This window comes from Oryzias latipes, chromosome 2 (genome assembly GCF_053564925.1).
Source record: "Oryzias latipes strain Hd-rR chromosome 2, Olatipes_Hd-rR_3.1".
In the NCBI taxonomy this organism is placed as follows: Eukaryota; Metazoa; Chordata; class Actinopteri; order Beloniformes; family Adrianichthyidae; genus Oryzias; species Oryzias latipes.
Window position 1 is genome coordinate 8,050,491 of NC_136238.1, and position 20,893 is coordinate 8,071,383.

Consider the following 20,893-nt stretch of genomic DNA (forward strand, 5'->3'; position numbering starts at 1 on the left):
CATATTTTGACATGAAAAGAATTAAAACCGCAAGAAAATTAAACAACTTTCGACGTAAAGAAGAGCTCTTCTTCACGGGAAAACACGCGTCTTACCTTATACCAAACGATTTGAGGATCAACCCCCGGCTGGAGATAATCCTCAATTCCCGGGCAGGTGATGTCTTTGCCTTTGCTGAGCTCTGCCTTCTCGTAGAACCTCATTTTGGAGTTGTAGCAAAGCTCGGTGTCGTTCTCCGCCACCGTGAGGGACATGGACACCTTCATGCAGTACGTCGAGTTCCTGCAACGACAAAAAGAAAATATGCTGTGAAAGGTAGAAAGGACTGGAAATTAGAGACGATTTCCAAAATAAAAGGGGAACAAACAAGAGTCCACCAAACCCCCTTGAAATGACCTCATTTGAGTTTGATGAGTTGATTTTGGGGGATTCTCTCACCAAATGCTGAACTGGGATGAACCAAGAAAACCGGCAACAGATGGTTTTATGTTATATTCAGAATATTTAACAAATAGACACTTAAATGTGGAGCCAAACAAAGGTAAGTAGCCTCAAAAGAACTCAATAAGGTCCTTAAAATTGCATTAATTGCAGAATATTGGATCCTAATAGACACAACAGCTTTGATAAACTGAATAAGAAACACATGGGCTTCAGCAGAAATGTCAAGACAGATCTAATCTTTCATTTATGGAACGATAAGATCTTCTATGCTCCACTGGTAATAAATCCTGATGTGTCCTTTCAAATCTTTATGAAATCTCACAATCAGATCACACTGGATCATTCTGTCAACCTGCACAATGGACCAGAGTCTAAAGGTAATATTTTAGAGGTAATCTTTATGACTTTTTATTTTTCCTGATCGAGCTTTTGGACCAATTCATGTTAAATCTAATTGCTAATTCTGTCCTGCAGGAGTCGTGAACTACAAGGACCAGATTGTTTACACAAGTCTGCTTTCTTACTGAGCCTTTGAGCAAAAACTGTGACCCCACCTATTACCCAATGAGTATTCATTATGGGCTCAGTGTACAACCCACCTTCCAGAAGCAAGCAAATCAAACACATTTCAATTTATTTGTTTGAAGGATAAGCCCCTTGAGATGTGTCATCTTGTTTTCAAGGGGCTCCTCAACATACAACAAAACAAGCAAATACCGACAGATACAGATATGTCAAAACAATGAAGAACTTAAACTTTACAAGACAACGAGCAGGCACACACACACGTCATCTGTCGGCCATTGAAACACATGTTTCAAGGATATCCAAAAGAAGTTTTAAAATCATCATGGGATGGCCACAGGACCTACAGCTTGGCGGCGTTTTCGTAGCAAAGTGTAAAATGTGGCAATTTTTACAATACTTCGCACACTTTTGCTAAAGGGATCTTCATGAAATTTTACACACAAGGTTAAGTCTACAACCACAACCGATGTTTCGTTGACCTTTGACTTGAATCTTGAATTTTACAAAAGAAAAAAAATCCCCCTTAGTAGCTTCTATGAATTATAACTAATCCAAGCAATTCTATTCAATGGCCTCCTAACTCCTAGAGCTGGTTGAGAAAAGTTTGTTTTACATTTTGTAGATTTTGAACAATGTTGCAAAAGTGGCGTTCCCCTATTGCTCCCACATTTTTACCCAAATGTTGTGAAAACTTAATACATGAATCTCTGGCTCAAGATGAACAAAAATGCTATAACATATGATATGAACTTAGAAGGATTGTAGGCGTGGTTAACAAAACCTCCGTTGCCAAGGAAATCCAAAGGTTTACTTTTGTTGATTCATCTAAAAATCACTTAGACCTGTCAGTCAACCCCAGAAGACCCCAAAACAAAATGGTTACTATGGAGATAAAACCAACAGAAAAGGTGCCATTTTGAAAGAAAGTGCTTGGTTTTTTTTTAAAGTGAATTTGTCATGTACTGCTCGGACCAGGATGGCAGGGGCAGAAGGGTAGAGTGGGGGGCCGTAGCAGCTTTTTAGCCAGTGGGGGTGGATGGTGCTTACTAGCTGCACAATAGCTGGACCTGTTAGTTGGGTAATTTCCACAAAACACGGGAATCAATGCAAATATTGATTGTTAAAGGTGAGTTTTTTGAAGTGGAAGAGAAGCAGCAACTGCTATTCATGACAAAACAAAGAAAATAAATAAAATAAAGCTCAATGGAAACTGCCCTCCTATTGCCCAAACGGCTAATGAGGCCATCAGTGTTGACAGGCGAGCCACCCTGACAGCGGCAGTTCTGCAAGGTTTAAAAGACAAATTTGCAATATTTAGACAAATCACTGCTAATAGTGCGACCAAAGCTGGTTACACAAATTGAGCTGAACCAACAAACAATTGCAAACATGGCAAATCCTTCCATAATTGTGAGGCATTAGCAGCCATGTGGATTAGCACATCACACGCTGGTCTTCGCCGCGGTATCCGCTCAACAATCCCTTGCCCTTCAAACTGCCCAAGTCTGTGCACTCCTTCCCACAATGCCGTTTTCATGGAGCCTGGATGGAAATGTGACATGATGGAGGAGATTATCACAGACAACTCGTACCAGATGGACACCTGTGCAAATGAGATCCCCTGGGTGTGCTCTCCTCCCCGTTAAATATTCTGGGCAGTGCTGATAAGAATCGCCGGATAGAGAGGAGGGGGAGAATTGTATCATCTGCTCCGCATGAGTGATCAATGGAGTGAGCCAACACTTTGTCCTACGATGCCTTTCCAACGTTTCCCATCCATCACGGTGCCGTTTGAGGCCAGGTTTGGTGATCTCTTGACTTTTTACTTAGCAGGCATCCTGCCCATGAAGTCTGTTCAAGTGGGGGTTTCACAAACCTGAAGCAAAGTATAAGAATTCTATTGTATTCCAAACAAGGATTTGTTAAAAAAAACACATAAAAAAACAAGCAGGGTCCTGGGCTGCATTAATGAGCACGCCAGTCTGTAAACCGAAGTAGAAATGTTGTCCTGGTGATGGATGGTATGTTGCATGCTTTAACCCAGAGACACGTCAGTCTGACAGACACGGCTGGAGGGCAAGCAGCGGTTATGAGACGCAACACACACCAGGTTGAGTGAAAATCCCCACAGACGTCCACGAAAAGTTAAGGAGCTTGCATAAAAGGTTTTCACTGTGCCAAATACCCCTATCGCTGCGGATGAATGGGTCCAGATCCTCCGTTATCATCTCCATTAATTGCAACATTTTCCTTTTATTTTATTTATTAATAACTAATAAAACCCGAAAGAAGATGAAACTGCTCTTTAACTTTGTAACTGCTTGTTTGATATTAAATGAAAGACTTGGGAACACATTTGAAATTCTCACAGGAATCAAGGGGGCACCTGCGGGGAAATTAATGAACTTACTTAATGAATCTTTTAATTAAACTAATTCCTCCCCACCAGAAACTGAATGATGAAATAATTTCTGATTAATTATTACAGCTGACTTTCAAGTAACAATGTCGTCGGAGACATTTCTCGATGTGAAGCAGACGTCATAATGGGAGCAGGTTGACAATGCAACCCCTTGGCAGTAATGTGAACTCATAGATAATAATCACGAATTAATTAGAACTGTGGATTTAATTTACTGAACAGGCTTGTGCTGTGTAATGCGTTTAAATTAAAGTTTATATAGCAGATGTCTGTCTTCATTTCCATAAAAAAACATTTGTTTTTTCTGATAATTACGTCTTTTACAGTTAGTTACAAAATAAATATGGGAACTATGTGAAAAACACAATTTTGAAGGTAAAAACAGGCAACATAAGCCTTAAAAAAGGCAATAGATGTTTTTTTCCTTTATTAATGGATGATGATTTCATAGTTTCAAAATGCAGAATCTATTTTGTGTAAATAAGGCTTAAGTGTATTTACTGGAGTTTGTTTCTGTAACGTAAAATTCACAGTTGCAAGAATAAGTTGCAAAAAGTCCCAAATTCCTATCCCGGACAAACCCCCATTTGTAAAAAATATTGATCCTTTATTTCCAATATAACCACTCGGTGGAAATAAGGCGTAATTACTTAAGTTTGTTTCTGTAAAATAATTGCACAGTTGTAAGAATAAGTTGCAAGTCCCAAGGTCAGCTTTACTCAGCTTCACTCTACATGCACCATGAGAGTAAACACTCACCTGGATTACCTGGACCATTCTAAACTAGAGCGTCCTGTATCATACCGTACAACTCAATGGATATAAGGCTTAAGTGTAATTACTGGAGTTTGTTTCTGTAACATAATGTTACAGTTGCACAAATAAGTTGCAAAAAGTCCCAAGTTCAGATCTCGGACAAACCCCCAGTTGTTAAAAATACTGATCCTTTATTTCAAACATAACCAACATTGTCTGACTTTAACCAGATTATTGTTACCAGTGTAAATGGCAAAACTGTTAGACTATATACAAATAAAAATGTAGAGGAAAATTTGAAGTCAGTCACTTTTCTTACTTCAGATATGTTCATAGATCCTTAGAGGATCTGCAAGATTAGGTTAATTGAGATTTTGAAAATAGAAGATGGGGGGGTTGTTGATTGTGTGTTTTATTTTTAATTCCTTTACACCAATGCAACAAAAAAGAAACCTTACATCAGGTACTTGTGTGCAATAGGATTTCCTTACAAGTCAAGCTTCTTCTTGATTTAAAAAGCCACTTATAGAACTCAGTCTAATAGTTCTGCCTTTAGTTCTCATCTGTGTGGTAAACGCAGCTAAAAGTTAAGGAAACTTCACCCCGATTCAAAAAAACTCTCAAGTCCTTTTATTTCTCATTTAATCACACGCCGTAGTTTGTTCCTCTGTACCTGCAATCCTGTGTTCTGGTTACCGTGACGGCAATCAAATCAAATTATTTGAGTGAAATTATTGAAATGGCTGCGACTATCCTTCCACACAATCAGTGCTGATTTCAGAATGTAAAGGAACCTTCATGCTGGCATTCCTGCAATCAAACTGAAATGTCAGAAGGCTCTGAAGTCAGACGGAAAACAAGCCACAGCGTTTCCTAGGGGGATCAGAACGCCGCATCAACCAGGCATGGCATGAGAAGACTCATGTAGCCAGACGAGGTTTGAGATCAGAGGAGCACTGAAGATCCACACGGATTGAGGACGTTTTTTTTTTAATGTGCATCTCTGTTGATATTATTAAAAATGTGTTCAATCTAGGCCGGCACAAAAATGTAACGTCATTTGCGAAATGCAAAATATGGCATAGACTGTGAAAAATGGTTAGATTAACACCCAGTGCTCCCCTGACAAAGGCAAAAAGAGTCCTCCTCTGTTATCCGTCTGTCACAAACTGTAGACGCTGAGCTCAAATGCTATTTGCTGTGATGGTGAGGACGAACGATTCTGTGCCAAGGGGTCTTCCTGCTCACAGAAACTTCCTGTTGGAGAGACTTTTCTGTACAACAGGAAACATTGCAACATGCCAGCACACATGTTTGATCCATGTTTAATAACGGAGCATTAGTTACAGTGTTTATATTTTTTCAGTTATCGTAACTCTTCAACCGCTTACGCAATTAATATAATTACAGCAGATTTTTTTAACGGAGAAAAAACGTTACACTTAGCGATAATAATGTTGGGCATTATGGCGCAAAACCACTTTTTCTTCCACAGAATCAGTTGATTTATGTTGATAGTCGAATATTTGCAGTTTGCCAAGGTTGTGTGTTATTAAGGCGTCGCCCGTGACATCTCTGGTGTTAAAGGGTTAAAACCTTGCAAAGTAAACATGTTGGTTTTCCTCATCAAGAACTTGCCATAGTAAAACTTTTACTCAGGTAGGGTGCACAGAGAAAGATTATGCTTTCAAAAAAGCTCAAGCACACTCTATATGCGTTGTTCTAAATACTTATTTTGGCCAGTACTGTTGTATTTTTCGGACTACAAGTCGCAGCAGCCTTAAAGTGCATATTAACGGGAAAAGAAAACAAAATCATAAGTAGACGGGAACAATAATGGACATTACATCTTGAAATGCACATTATCTTAACGGCATAGATAACAATAACAGACTGGTTACTACGACAACTCTATTTAGCTTCATGAACTAGCTTCATGCAACATGAGAGCAATTATTCAGATAACCATAGCATAAAGAACATGCTAACACTTTGAGTCACTATATCCATTGCATTTTTCATCTTCTGTGTTGCTTTGGAACATCTCCATCAAGACTAAGTGACACTTCTTCTTCCGCACTGCTGTCAGTACCAAGCACTGATAAACTCACCTGCAGTGCTCTCTAGATGTTGTTGCACCAGAGTATAAGTCGCTACTGCGAATAAACTGTGAAAAAATGTTATTCAAACTCCAAAAAAGATAGAATTGGAAAGGGAGATGGTTGGTCTTTGGTGCATTTCCCTGACATAGGAGTTCTTACCCGTGAAATGTAAGCCATATTGTCATTGTAATGCTGATCAATATAATGGGAGGTTTTTCCTCGTATTGTGTAGCCCTACTTCAGTCATCGATATCCCAAGCCAAACCAAGACAGTATTATCCCAAGATGGAGCCGGCCCACTAAACGGTGTCCGCGGACTCGGGTTTATTTATAGCCTGACGGAAGGTCGCTGTGAGCGTTGGGAAGACTGGAGCTCCTACCAGTGGCATTCGCTCGTAACTCACTTGTCAGCTTCAGCACCAAACTCCAGATGATTAAGCACCTGCCTCCCCAGGCCCAACGAAGGGGCAGTTTGCTCCCGTTTAGCCCCTCTCTTAGTGTGTGGGACTCGTCTGCTGCGCTGCAACAACACATTGCTTCCTAAATTACAAACCCTCTTCCGCTCGCCTTTATCCCCGTCACTGCTCCCACTCGCCTCGTCGCCCTTTTCTTCCTGGTCTTGTAGTTCATGAATTTCACAGGGAGGGGCACGAACCTGTGCAGTTTCCTCAGGGCATGCTGGGAAAACTCTGACCTCTTTAACTGACCAGGAGCTCTTACATGACTATGATCCAAATCCAAAACAATAACTTCATTCTGTCTTTCTACTGTTAACTAAAAATACTACTTTATGTATATATGGTAAAAAAAATTTATTTTAGCAATTTGCTTTATTTATTTTGCATTGAAAAACACGTTTAAAAGAATTGAAAATATTAAGTCATTTTTTTAACCTTTATATTTTCATTGATGTGAACTCTGAAAAAAAAATTATTAGGTAAAATACACTGACCATAAATATAAACGCAACACTTTTGTTATTGCTCCCATTTTTTATGGTATGAACTCAAAGATGTGAAACATTTTCCACATACATAAAATAACCAGTTCTCTGAAATATTGTTCACAAATCTGTCTAAATCTGTGATAGTGAGCACTTCTCCTTTGCCAAGACAATTCATCCCACCTCACAGGTGTGCCATATCAAGATGCTGATTAGACAGCATGATTATTGCACAGGTGTGCCTTAGACTGGCCACAAGAAAAGGCCACTATGAAATCTTCAGTTTTGTTTTATTGAGGGGGTCAGGGGACTCAGACAACCAGTGAGTGTCTGGTGTGACCACCATTTGCCCCATGAAGTGCGACACATTTCCTTCGCATAGAGTTGATCAGGTTGTCTATTGTGGCCTGTGGAATGTTGGTCCACTCTTCTTCAATGGCTGTGCGAAGTTGCTGGATATTGGCAGGAATTGGAACACACTGTCGTATACGCCGATCCAGAGCATCCCAAACATGCTCAATGGGTGACATGTCTGGTGAGTATGCTGGCCATGCAAGAACTGGGATGTTTACAGCTTCCAAGAATTGTGTACAGATCCTTGCAACATGGGGCCGTGCATTATCATGCTGCAACATGAGGTGATGTTGTTGGATGTACGGGACAACAATGGGCCCCAGGATCTCGTCACCGTATCTCTGTGCATTCAAAATGCCATCAATGAAATGCACCTGTGTTCTTCGCCCATAACATACTGTATGCCATCCCATACCATAACCCCACCACCACCATGGGCTACTCGATCCACAACATTGACATCAGAAAACCGCTCACCCACACAACGCCACACACGCTGTCTGCCATCTGCCCTGAACAGTGTAAACCGGGATTCATCCGTGAAGAGAACACCTCTCCAACGTGCCAGACGCCATCGCATGTGAGCATTTGCCCACTCAAGTCGGTTACGACGACGAACTGGAGTGAGGTCAAGACCTCGATGAGGACGACGAGCATGCAGATGAGCTTCCCTGAGACGGTTTCTGACAGTTTGTGCAGAAATTCTGTGGTAATGCAAACCGATTGTTTCAGCAGCTGTCCAAGTGGCTGGTCTCAGACGATCTTGGAGGTGGACATGCTGGATGTGGAGGTCTTGGGCTGGTGTGGTTACACGTGGTTTGCGGTTGTGAGGCCGGTTGGATGTGCTGCCAAATTCTCGGAAAAGCCTTTGGAGACGGCTTTTGGTGGAGAAATGGACATTCAATTCCCCAGCAACAGCTCTGGTGGACATTCCTGCTATCAGCATGCCAATTGCACGCTCCCTCAAAACTTGCGACATCTGTGGCATTGTGCTGTGTGATACAACTGAAGATTTCATAGTGGCCTTTTCTTGTGGCCAGTCTAAGGCACACCTGTGCAATAATCATGCTGTCTAATCAGCATTTTGATATGGCACACCAGCGAGGTGGGATGAATTGTCTTGGCAAAGGAGAAGTGCTCACTATTGTTCAGATTTGTGAACAATATTTCAGAGAACTGGTTATTTTGTGTATGTGGAAAATATTTCACATCTTTGCGTTCATACCATAAAAAATGGGAGCAATAACAAAAGTGTTGCGTTTATATTTTTAGTCAGTGTAGAAAAAACAAAAAACATTTACTTCAGACGTCTGTAATAATTAAAATGAAAAATAAAGATAAAACAGGTCCCTTTGCCTGCGCTGGGGGGGGTTGGCGGGGGGCCCTGCTCGGGGGGGGGGGGGGGGGGGGGGGAGCCCAGCGGCGCCGGATGGGCTGCCAATCTGCACCTGGGGCTGGGATCGGCCCTTCCCTGGCTCTGGGACGGGACGGGACAACCCTCTCGGGGCCCGCGGTCGCTCTGGGTGTCATCCGCTTCGGCTGCGGGGTCTGGGGTGGGGTGGGGTAGGGGGCTTGTCGGCCCTGTCCTGTGGGGGGGCGTTCTGGGGGGGAGGGGGGGGGCATTATTGGTACGGGTCGGGGGGGCTAACGGGTCGGGGTCTCCGCTGAGGCAATCTGTGGTTGCCTCGGCCGGTTGGCCTCCTCGGTCCCGTCAAGGCCTGACCAGAGCTCCTCTAGGGCCGGCGTCTGGGGGTGGGAGCCTGGGCTTGCTCCGGGGGGGGGGGGCGAAGCTTTCTGGCTCCTCTCTCTCTGTGTGGGGTGGGTGGTGCCGGGCCTGGGGTGTCGGCGCCTGCGGGGGTGGGGCCCCTGGGCTGGGTGGCCCTGGCCCCTTTGCTGGGGGGGGGGGGCTGGGGGACAGCTGTTTGACCACCGGGGGACAGTCTACCAGCTGTTCCCAACTTACCCCCTTCCTCATATAACCTCATATTAGGGTGAGGGGGTGGGGGGTCTAGCCTGCGATGTGCCTTGGGGGGGGGCTACTTGGCAGTGGCCCCCCTCTTTCGGTTTTATTTGCACCTTAGACATGTAGGGTCCTTGGTAGGGGGGGGGGCTTGGACATCACTGCAAGCAAGCAGCAGATGTCCTCCTGGCACCCTACCCGCCAATTTTAACCGCACCTTAGACATTTAGGGCCCCTTGGTGGGGAGGGTGAGGGGACATCACTGTGAGTAATCAGGAGATGTCCCCTTAGTGCCCTACTCGCCAATTTTAACTGCACCCCCCTTAGTACACACACCCCTCCCCCTTCAATATATACATTCCAACATAAACACACACACATGCACACACACACCCTCTCAAACACACATACACGCACACACATTTTGCAAGGAAGGTGGGACCTGGGTCCATCTGTCCCCTACCCCTTCCCTGGTGGGGGGTGCGGGCCCCTTGGCGATGGCGGCCGTGTCCCTTGGGTGCCGGCTCCCTGGGCCCGGCGGTGCTCTCTCCGCACGGTGGGGGGGTTCATATTACACCTGAGCCGGGGGTGTTCGTATCCCTGGGGGGTGGGTCCTGGTCCTTGCCCCTGAGCGCTGGGCCCCGCCAAACTTCCAACATGGCCGAGCCTGGTCGGGCCATATTTATAACACCCCTTGTGGGCCACCCTTTTTTCCCCGGGGTTCCCCCCTCCTGGGCGGGGGCGGCGGGCCCCTGCCTTGCTCCTCCCTGGACCAACCGTGGGCCGGGTGGGTGGCTGCCTGGAGTGCGGAGCGGGTCTCCCTTAGGGGGTCCAGGCTCGTACCTGGGGTTGGGGCGGGGGGATGCCCGGAACTCCAGGGTGGTGGTGGGGTGCTCGTCTGGGGCTGTGGGCGTCTTTCTCCGGTGGGGCCCTGCGTTGGGCTCTTCCGGCGCGGCGGGGGGGCTGCTTTCCTGGCTGGGCTGGGGCAGCGCTCTCTTTCCCTCCGCGCCTCCCTGCTCTCTGGCTCTGGGGGCCTCGCGGCGGTCCTGCTGGCCCTGGCCTGGGTGGCGGTCTTGGTCGCCCGGGGGGCGGTTGTTCCCTGCCTGTTCCCGTGTGGCGTTGGGGGAATTCCGGCTGCCGCTGCTGCTGCGGCGGGGGTCTGGGTGTGGGGGTGGCTGGGCGCTCCTCCTCCTTCTTTTCACATTCCACCATCCATTTTAGAAGAACATAAACACTCACCTGAGCACAGGTGTTAGCTCACCTTTGCACTTATAGTTTGCATGATTGAATGAATGAAAGATTTTCACACTACACATTTCACATTTCACCACATGCGGCTCTCGAGCCGCATGTGGTGAAATCACCCCCCCCCCCTCTGACATCCCTCCCTCTTCTTCCCCTCTTTCCTTTTCCGTCCGGTCCAACACCAAAGATTTTCAATCATGGCTGAAATGAATAAAGTTTGGCCTCAATTACAAAAGGGGTTTGTTCAGTCATACCTTTGGTTTGTCTGAAGATTAATAACCCCTTTTGTTAAAGTAAAATATGTCCAACACAAGAGGCCCTCAGCTCTCATCTGCCTGCCCAGCTAGTTAAAAAAAAATAAAAATAAGATAAAACTAAAAAGAGTAAAATCACTTTAAACATTTACAACATTATTTGTTTTTCCTAAAAAACGTCTTAAAAATTTAAAATTAAGATAAAAAAAAAAATCATAAAATTTTCCTTTAATGCTGAAAAATAATAAATAAAATTCTATATATACCAATAAAAATATCTTTAAAAATATAATAGATAACAATAGAAAGTAGTAATAATATCAAAACAATCTGGGTACTGCATGTAATAATCAGCTGGGTCAACAAAAGAACAGAGAGCTCCATGGAACACCCACGCATGTTTTTAAAAACACATAAATAGAAATGAAATGGGAATTATCCCAAATACTGGAACTCAGCAGAAACCGTTTTACTCCACAAATTCCTCAAAGCCCGCTAGAGTTTTCTGACAGAAACTGACAATACGGCGTCTTGTGTGCAAATGCATTACTCAGTCATTTCCTCCTCCATGGCCTCGGGGAGCTCATTTTCCATTCCGTGACACGCGCTGCTCATCTTTATGCTTGCAACCTGATTTCATAACATAACAAGCATAAACAATTTGTCTCCATTGTATTCTCTTCTAATTCCGTCATGACCTTATTCATTGGTCCCCACAGGCCCTCTGGGTGCGATGCACGAGCAGCAAAACAGCCGAGCATGTCAAACAGGAACTAACCAACTCGCACAAGCCGCGCTGAGCTGTGGACTTATTTGTGAGGATAAACATAAATAAGGATTTTCAGTTTGAGCTCACTGGTTGGATTTAAATGACTGGTCTACTGTATGAACTGCATTTGGACTGACCTGGAGAAGTACCTTGTTACAACCACGACATTCAAGGAAGACTAGAGCTGGGTTCAAAGAAAATCGATTAAACGAAACCAAATAAATCCTAAATGGGTTCATGCAATGTCGATTTGTTGAATCCATTATGTGTATTTTCTTTTTAAAAAATAGTTTTTTTTGTTGGCGATTATTCATACGTCACTACCAAACCCGAGTCACTGATTGGTCAAAGTTCAACTGGTTCAACTTTTAACGTGCGTTCAGTAGTTCTGTATGTAGAGCCTAAAAACGTGCGTAGTGACGCATGAACGTGAGACTCTATAACGCAGTAGCCCGAAACGCGTCTGCATGTGTTTTAATAGATTTTTATTGAAAGTGGTCGCTTAAACGTGCATTTAATAGACGCGTGCTCTGTATGTAGAGCCTGAAAACGATCTTAAAAACTTACATAGCGATGCGTGAACGTGAAATTTTCAAATACGGTAGGCTGAAGTGTGCGTTTACGTACTTTAACAAAAAACTTTTTATTGAAAGTGGTTGCTTGAATAAACGTTGCAGAGTTTGGTGTGAACGCCGCATAACAGTTTGCTGGTTATACCCAGCCTTTCATTAAAATAGTTCAAATTTGTTTGTTTTCCAATAAACCGGAAGCTTTTCCTGACTTGTTGTGACCTTTCACCTCTATCCACCAACATACTCACTAATTATAAGAGTTTAAAACACAAATATGACAAATAAGTTTGCATACAGACATTTTACAATACACTTACCTCACGCACGACAATTATACATCCATTTTTCATTGTCCGGCCTCTCTCTACAGGCCTGGACAGCCTGAAAACCTGCAGCACTCGCACAGCTCAACCCCACGTATGAGTGCATACAACTTATTTACCATCTGTTTCTGATGCGAAAGGTAAAAATCACAGGTATTAAAGTAAAAAAAAAACATTTATGTAATCCTTTAGTTTGATTCAAATACTTTAATTTAGATTTCTTTAAAAAAAACATGACTGATAAAATGTTAAAGAACTGTTGTCAGTTCTCCCATCCTCTTTTCCCCGCGTCAACTGGTTCTTATCATTTTCGCTCTCAGGAATCAGTTAAGCTTTGCAGATTCTCATGCACGCCGTAGTTTGACTGACAGCTGTGCTATTGCACATGTCTCGCTTGGAGCTGCGCTGTTCAGGAAGGAGGCCAGGCGGAATCTGTGGAAGTCGCGCTCGGGGAATGACATTTCTGACATTTGTCGGCAGATAAAAACCACCATCAGATATGAGGAAGAGAAGGTCAGTGTCCCAACCACCAGAAAGTGAATGTCGGGCATCTTGTTTGATGACTTCCTGCGCTCCGGGTGGACGGAGACAGACAGGAGGCCGAGCGAGCCGGAAGGCAAATCCAGCTGGAGTGTAAAAGCTATCTGAGTTTATCCATCTCAAATTGAAGCAAACTCTTCACATTTTGTCATACATTACATTTTAACCTTTCCCAATTTGTCACGCGAGTGCAAACTCAGGTGAACATTAAGGATATGAAGGTAAAGCTCACTGGTTCTTTGAGGTCAGCTAATTCCAATGGAATTGAGTTTGGAAGAAACGCTCAGTCAGGAGGAAAATGAAGGTGAAGAAATGAACTGTGACCACAATGGATCCAACGCACGTTTCAGTTTCAATCTGTGTTCTGGAGTTTGAGATGTAGAAATGTTGACTTTTTCCCCCCTGATTGATCGGAAGAAGACAATATTTTGGAGCAAAACTAAACACTCATGTGGTGATGATGTGACTACACTACCCAGAACGCCTAGAGGGGTCAACAAGAAGGCGATTGGTTGATAGGAAGAATTTCTACCGAACTGTATTGTTTCTTAATCTTTTCACTGGAATAATCAACCTTTGCAGAGAGATAAATCAAACTTGATTGACAGTAACTCACAACATTGTTCGATTGTACCACTTCAAATACGAATCAATACTTTTTTTGTTCTTGATTATGTTTAGGTACAGTTTGTAACCCGACACCAGGCAGTACAGTACCCATAATGCTTCAACAATCCATCAAGTGGTGTGGTTTACCAAAGTCGCAATTAAACATTTGGAGAGATTTTTAGGAGTCGTGTTCTATAGATAGTCTGTCCAATGGTCAGTGAACGCAACACCAGTTCCCACGTGAGACAGACCGGCTTTTGGTTGGAACATTTTTGTGATAACTGCTTTTTGTAAAAGGAAAACTGATACAAATTGTGACCTTTTTTCTCAATTCAATGTGATTTTACAAACAAATTAGAAAATATGATTTCTTTATCTTAATAAATAGATAAAGAAATGTTTAAATTTACAGACAAACTAGAAAAAGCAAAAAATGTAAAAGAAATTTTTAGATAAAAAAAGTCCAAAAACCGGTTTTGGAAGGTGTGATAACAGCTTTTGGTTCCTGGTTCATTTTCCATCCATATTAAAACCACTTCCTTTAAATATCTCCTTTCTCTAAAGTCAAACTTAACTTTAGAATTCTGATTAAAACCTAATTCATAGTTTGTTCATGACATTTTTTAATTACTTGCCATCTCTATTTTTCTTTATTTTTTTCTTAATTTGACTTTAATTACATGAAATCTTTCATTTTATTTTTGAATAATTGTGCAGAATTAAAACTTTAAATCTTTCTTTTTACCTGAGAATTATCTGAATTATTTGTTCCCCCCCCCCCCCCCCCAACTCAAATATATTTAGACTGTCTTACCTTTAATTACATTTCAGAATTATACAAAATAATAAAAGTCAACATTCTGAGGTTGATTTTATGTCTAAATCTCAGAATTATTCCTCTAAAACAAAATATCTGAACATAAAAAGTCCAATTTTATCCAACCGTGGTAGTGACACTCCTCTGTTGAATACATAAAATTACAACTTTAAAGTATACTTTTACCAACTAAAACCAATATTAGTTACTGTCTTAGTTGTGTCCTTTACACAATGCAGAGACCTGATAATTCCCCGTAAATGTAACGGTTCCCGTCACAGTGGCTGAATGTAAAAGTAGAGAATTAAAAGCTGCACACAAATTGATGATAGGGTTTTAAATACGTTCCTTTCACTGATGAGACTCTTTCAGTGTCCAGACTGGAGCCGGAGTGCTTTCAAGTGCACATTCTTCTTGGACACTGCCATTGTGGCATCAGACGTGGACAGTGAATACCTGGCAAAGTTCAGCCAGCCACATCACAGGGCTGAATAAAGCACAGTGTGAAAGGTGGCCTCAGCCCAAACAGCAGCCATACATCATCAGACAATAGCTGCTGGAAAACAGCATTTACTAAACCCCACAGTGCCAACTAGCAGGCTGTCCAAACAGTGTTGACGGAGCGCTCTGTCCATACAGGTGCAGAGAAAGCTGAATATAAGGGGGCATCATCAATAACCCTGCGCCGCTGAATCAAACTGCTCGGCAAATCCATATTACATAGTTAGGCAAAGCTCCTCCGACAGACCTCATTACCACTGGGACCAGCACCGTTTTTCATCCCGTTTCTGAGGCAAAATTACAAACCAATTAATCACAAAAGTCCAGGATGAGTCGAAATCAGATTTATTTAGATATAAGGTTAGCAATAGAAGTTTTTCTTTATTGGAAAACTCAGTTTTTCCAAATGTCATCCATCAATTCAATTTTTGTCAAACATTTTCCAATCGCAAGCAAAAACATAACAGGCTCTTGATTTAGTACCACAGCTCTACTGAGTGGTTTAAAAAAGCTTTATTGTCCAAAATGTCACTAACAAACCAACAAGGTGTCCAGAAGAGTCAGTCTTTGGCAAATTCTACCTTTTTTTATGTTCTCATTCATAAGGTGTCTGTGTAGTTGAAAAGTTGGATAACTATTCTAAAAGTAGTTTGGACAACATTTGCTTCTGCAGGCCTGCTAAAAATGTCAACAACATCCCATCGTAGGGCTGGGCGATATGGCTTGGTAATAAAATCAAAATTTTTTTCTCCAACAATTCTGATTTCTAGAGATTTTTTTCTCTCGCTTTACGTTCATAAACATAAATTACAACTGACAGAAGGAATTAAACAACATATATTTTTTATATTAACATCTTATTTGGGAAATTGGCCAGAATTTAAAGGGCGGAATCTCATCTCATAGAGAAAAGCACTTTCTTCGGCAGTGAAACAAATTTATTGTACTCCCACTTTTGGTAGCAACAGCCTACAAACAGTTTATGCAGGGAGCTGTTTGTTCCTCCAATATTTGATGTATCTTCAGATTCTTGTAATTAGTTAAACATTTTTATGGGCCAAAAGTCTCTGTCCTGTGTTTTATTATACACTTAATTTAAAAAAAAGGTGTATTTCCAGACATTTTATGTAATTCAACATTTAAAGAAATAGTATCGGTATCGTCGATGCTAGCCCTGTGATTACTTGGTATAGGACCGCCCACCCCTAGTTTTAAGGTGCTCTGTGCTTACACAATCCATCCATTTCCTGCACCCACTGAATCCCCTTAAGATTCACAGGGTTGCTGGAACCAACCCAGCTTCTGTTGAGTGAAGGCGTGGTCCACCCTGAACCAGTTTGTTGCACCGCCACACGCCACACACTCAAACCTAAGGGACATTTTAGAATCCTCAATTAACCCATGAAGCATGTTTTTGGAAGGAAACCGGAATGCCTTGCGAAAACCCACAAATGTGCGATTCGAACATGCCAATTCAACACAGAAAGGACCCACCCCGGGTTTTAACCAGGCTGGGTCCACTGTGAAGCAAGAGCGCCAACTACTGTTCGCCTGTGCCACAACATATTACCAAAAAACTTATTTATAATGTTTTTAGAATTAATTGTTGATTTTAAAGAAAGTCAGATTATTCCACTCAAACCAGTACAGATATTTTGAAAGTTGTACGTTTCTTTCACTAATAAAAAGAATTATATACATATGATTACAATGAATTAAAAACCAGAATTTTCTCATGCATGATGTCTTCTTTCATTGAATATTTCTAGTACTGGTTGTACTGTGCCTAAAAAAAAACGGTTAAATTCAGTTCATATGACCTGCGAACTGAGATTTTCTTCTCGTCTGGCATTTCCTGTCTTTCTACGCTTTGATGGTGGATGAAGCGGAGCCGGAAATTCTCACATGCTGAGTAAGAGAGCATTAGACCAAACTCAGACCTTCTCCCATTGATTTCCATGCATGTTAGCCTGTTGCAGATGGGTTTCACACAAAGCTTCCTTGGATTTTAGCGTTGTTCTTCCTAGTGACATCTCCTTCTGATAAATCTACCTACAGAGAAAGACTAAGCTTGTACACTCACCGGCACTTTATTAGGTACACCTGACCAGCTGCTTATTAATGCAAATTTCCAACTCGATGCATTTAGGCATGTAGTCATGGTCAAGACGATCTGCGGCAGTTCAAATCGGCAAGAAAGGGGATTGAAGTGACTTTGAACATGGTTGTTGATGCCAGACAGACTGGACTGAGTATTTCAGAAACTGCTGATCTACTGGAATTTTCACCCACAACCTTCTCTAGAGTTTACCGAGAATGGTCTGAAAAAAAGAAAATATCCAGTGAGCTGCAATTCTATGGGCAGAAATGTCAGGAGTCAGAGGAGAATGGTTCCAGCTGATAGAAAGGCAACAGGAACTCAAATAACCAGTTCCAACAGAGGTCTGCAGAAGAGCATCTCTGGACCCACATGTCCAACCTTGAGGTTGATGGGCTACAGCAACAGAAGACCACACCGGGCACCACTTCTGAACAGGAAACTGAGGCTACAATTCGCACAGGCTCACCAAAAATGAAGATTGACAGAAGATTACAAAAATGCTGTCTGGTCGGATGAATCTCCATTTCTACTGCAACATTCGGATGGTAGGTTCAGAATTTGGCCTCAGCAACATGAAAGCACGACTCCATCCTTCCTTGTATCAACGGTTCAGGCTGGTGGTGGAGGTGTAATGGTGTGGGGGAGATTTTCTTGGCACACTTTGAATCTCTTAGTACGGACTAAGCATGGTTCAACTCCACAGCCTACCTTAATATTGTTGCAGATCATGTCCATCCCTTTCTGACCAAGGTACCATCTTCTGATGGCTACTTCCAGCAGGATAAGGCGCCATGTCCTAAAGCTGGAATCATCTGGACTCAAATGGTCTCCACAGTCACCAGATCTCAACTCAATAGATCCCCTTTGGGGTGTGGTGGAACAGGAGATTGGCATCATGGATGTGCAGCAGACAAATCTGCAGCAACTGTGTGATGCTGTCATGTCAATATGGACCAAACTGTGAGGAATGTTTCCAGTACCTTGTTGAATCTAAGGATTAAGGGAGTTCTGAAGGTAAAAGGGGGTCCAACCAGGTAATAGCAAGGTATACCTGATAAAGGGGCCACTGAGAGTATACGTCTACTGTAGAGTTGGACCAGTTTAAATTGGTATGAATGAATGGAAGCTTCATAGAGTCTGGCATCAACTATTTTTCTATTATAACAAGTTCAAAGATCCAACAGCTGTCCATTGGTGTTATGTCTTGAAGTGACAATTGATTTAAAAACAACACAGATTTGCTGAATCAACTTGACCAGCTGAAAGTTCATAAAAGTCTATCTTTTTTATTCAAATTTAAAAAACTTTGATAAACCTCTGGTTTTCAGTTCCATTTTGATTTCTTTTTTTCTCCTCATATTTTATGTCAACATGTACCTTTCTATTTTCCCACAAGAGGAAAAGTTGGAAATTCAATAATGTTAAAAGTTTCCTTCATTCCAAGCGCTTCTCCACTTCACTGGTACAGCAAATGTAACACAAGCTAAGATTGGAGATTAAGAAGGACCTATGGACCAACTCCCTCAATCTGAAAAGGCTTATTAAGAAGCATTTACTAACACAAACAGCATCAGCTAGAATACGTTGGAGATGTATTTCTAATGCCTTCAGAACTCTGACTTTCCTATGTCCCTCTTCAACTAGCCTCTCAAATCATGGACAAAGCTGAATATTTTTTTTCAACAATCATCCAATACAAACACCATCCTTTAATTACACGTCATCCATAACCCACGGTGGTACAAACCATCCCTGCTGCTCTTTAGACGAGCGTCTCTCATTGGGTTGGACAGCTGGGCTGGATCAATTGGACGGGCTCTGACTGGGGCTGAATGACGGAGTGTTCCAGACAGCCCATTCTAACTGTCACTTCCCTGAGAGATCACCAGCCGCTTCTGTCTGCGAATACTAATACAGTCAGCATGTCCACTGCCCAGGACAAGGGAGAAGTCCTTTTCAGTGTGTGCTTTTATAGATGTGTGGTGGTGCAAAGATGAATGGCAAGTTGTACTCTGCAGAGATATTCATGATCTAAATACAAGATGGAAGCACCGGTCCACTTGAATCAGACATTTGAAGCTAACATATCCTTAAGACGATTCTAGCCTTTTTGGTAGTGCAGAGGTAGAGCGGTCGACCCCTGATTGGAGGATTGCAGGTTCAGTTCCCATCTTGCTCACCCATGTGTCAAAGTAACCTTGGACACTGAACTCCACATTGCCCCTGGTGGTTACATATTGGCACAATTGTAATGCTAAGTACACACTGGGCACTTTGTGAATACATCTTGGCCTGGAAGAGGCTTGGTACAAAATGTCAAAGTGGTGCAAATCACAGCTCTATTCCAATATATGGCTGACTTGGTGTTGCATAATTCTATCTGGACACAAACCACAATAATTAATTTATCTTTCAGGGATTTTTAAATGATGCTACCAATGCATCACTACCCCATCTGAGTCCTTGATTGGTCAAAGTTTAGCTGCCTTAACGTTTAAGCGCATTAAATGCTCACGTGTTTTGTATGCAGAGCCTGAAAATGTACCTGAAAACTTAAGTAGCGGCCCATGTACGCAAAAATTTTGAACCGCCATCTGTGTGTGAATGTTTTTGTACATGGGTGAATGGGACTGTAAAGTGCTTTAGGCCTTCTAGGGATATAGAAAAGTGTTATTTAAGTATTCACCATTTACCATTTTCACAGAAATCAAACCCTTCATTAACACAGGTTTGTCCACTTTCTGGCCCACGCATGGCTACAGAGAAGCCAAGAAGCAGCTTTAGAGGTGGAGGTGGGGCAACTTCCCCACAGGTGAAGTCCTCTATGTAAAGTGGCATAATATGGAAACATGTTGAAGAGAAACATTATAGGGATAGAACACACCAAAATCCAAGTGGCTAAGAACAGGATTTCTTAAGTCACAACTGTCTAACCCTGATCCCTATAATCAACTACCCTACTTTATTACAAGCTCTGGACCAAGTGTGAGTCAATCAGGACTAGCAATCACCTGATCTGGTTAATCAACAGAGTAGAATGGCTGTAAAAAAGCAGGGGGATAGACCTTGAGGATTGGGGATGGGTCAAATCCAGGCTTTGAGGGCCAACGGCATGCTTGTTTTCCACTTGTTTTAAAACATACTTGTCCCCAGTCGCCCCATCCAGTATGGCAGATACAATATATCTAAAAATAAATCAGAAGGACTGTGGCCTTTGAGGATTGGAGTCTGATGGCCTCTTTCTCGATTAAGCTTAAAGTTGAGCACTCTGTGCTTATAAACGATTACCTACTTTTATAAAAGCCAGCCCTACATTGTCCCTATATGGCCATCTGAGTGGAGAAAGTGTGCTGTTGCAGAAGAGAGAGCACATTAACATGATAAAAAGCTTTCCTTCTGGTTTGAGTCACTGCCTGTATGCACATATACCGTGTGACGGAGCTTGAAGAGCGAGGGCGGACAAGGTAACACGGACTCATGTCCCGTTGACAGACTTCTTGGCGATTACCATCCTGTCAGACCCACTTGACCTGAATCTAAAATGAATGCTCTCAAAGGAGGAGGAGAAAATGTTCCGATGGTAAATTAGCTAAAGTCGGTTGTTGTTTAGCATTTTAACTCGAATAGATTCTCACCTTTAAAACAGGCTTTGG

General features: G+C 42.5%; 1 protein-coding gene across 8 annotated transcripts in view; it reads right to left on the reverse strand.

Annotated features, from left to right (window-relative positions):
• Positions 1-20,893, reverse strand: part of LOC101172314 (interleukin-1 receptor accessory protein-like 1) — a 466,015-nt gene that overhangs the window by 183,857 nt on the left and 261,265 nt on the right. For all 8 annotated transcript variants that reach the window (XM_078931990.1, XM_078931985.1, XM_078931989.1 and 5 more), the window contains one exon: positions 96-282. In XM_078931990.1, the coding sequence (XP_078788116.1) occupies positions 96-282 (187 nt within the window). The remainder of the gene's footprint in view (positions 1-95; positions 283-20,893) is intronic.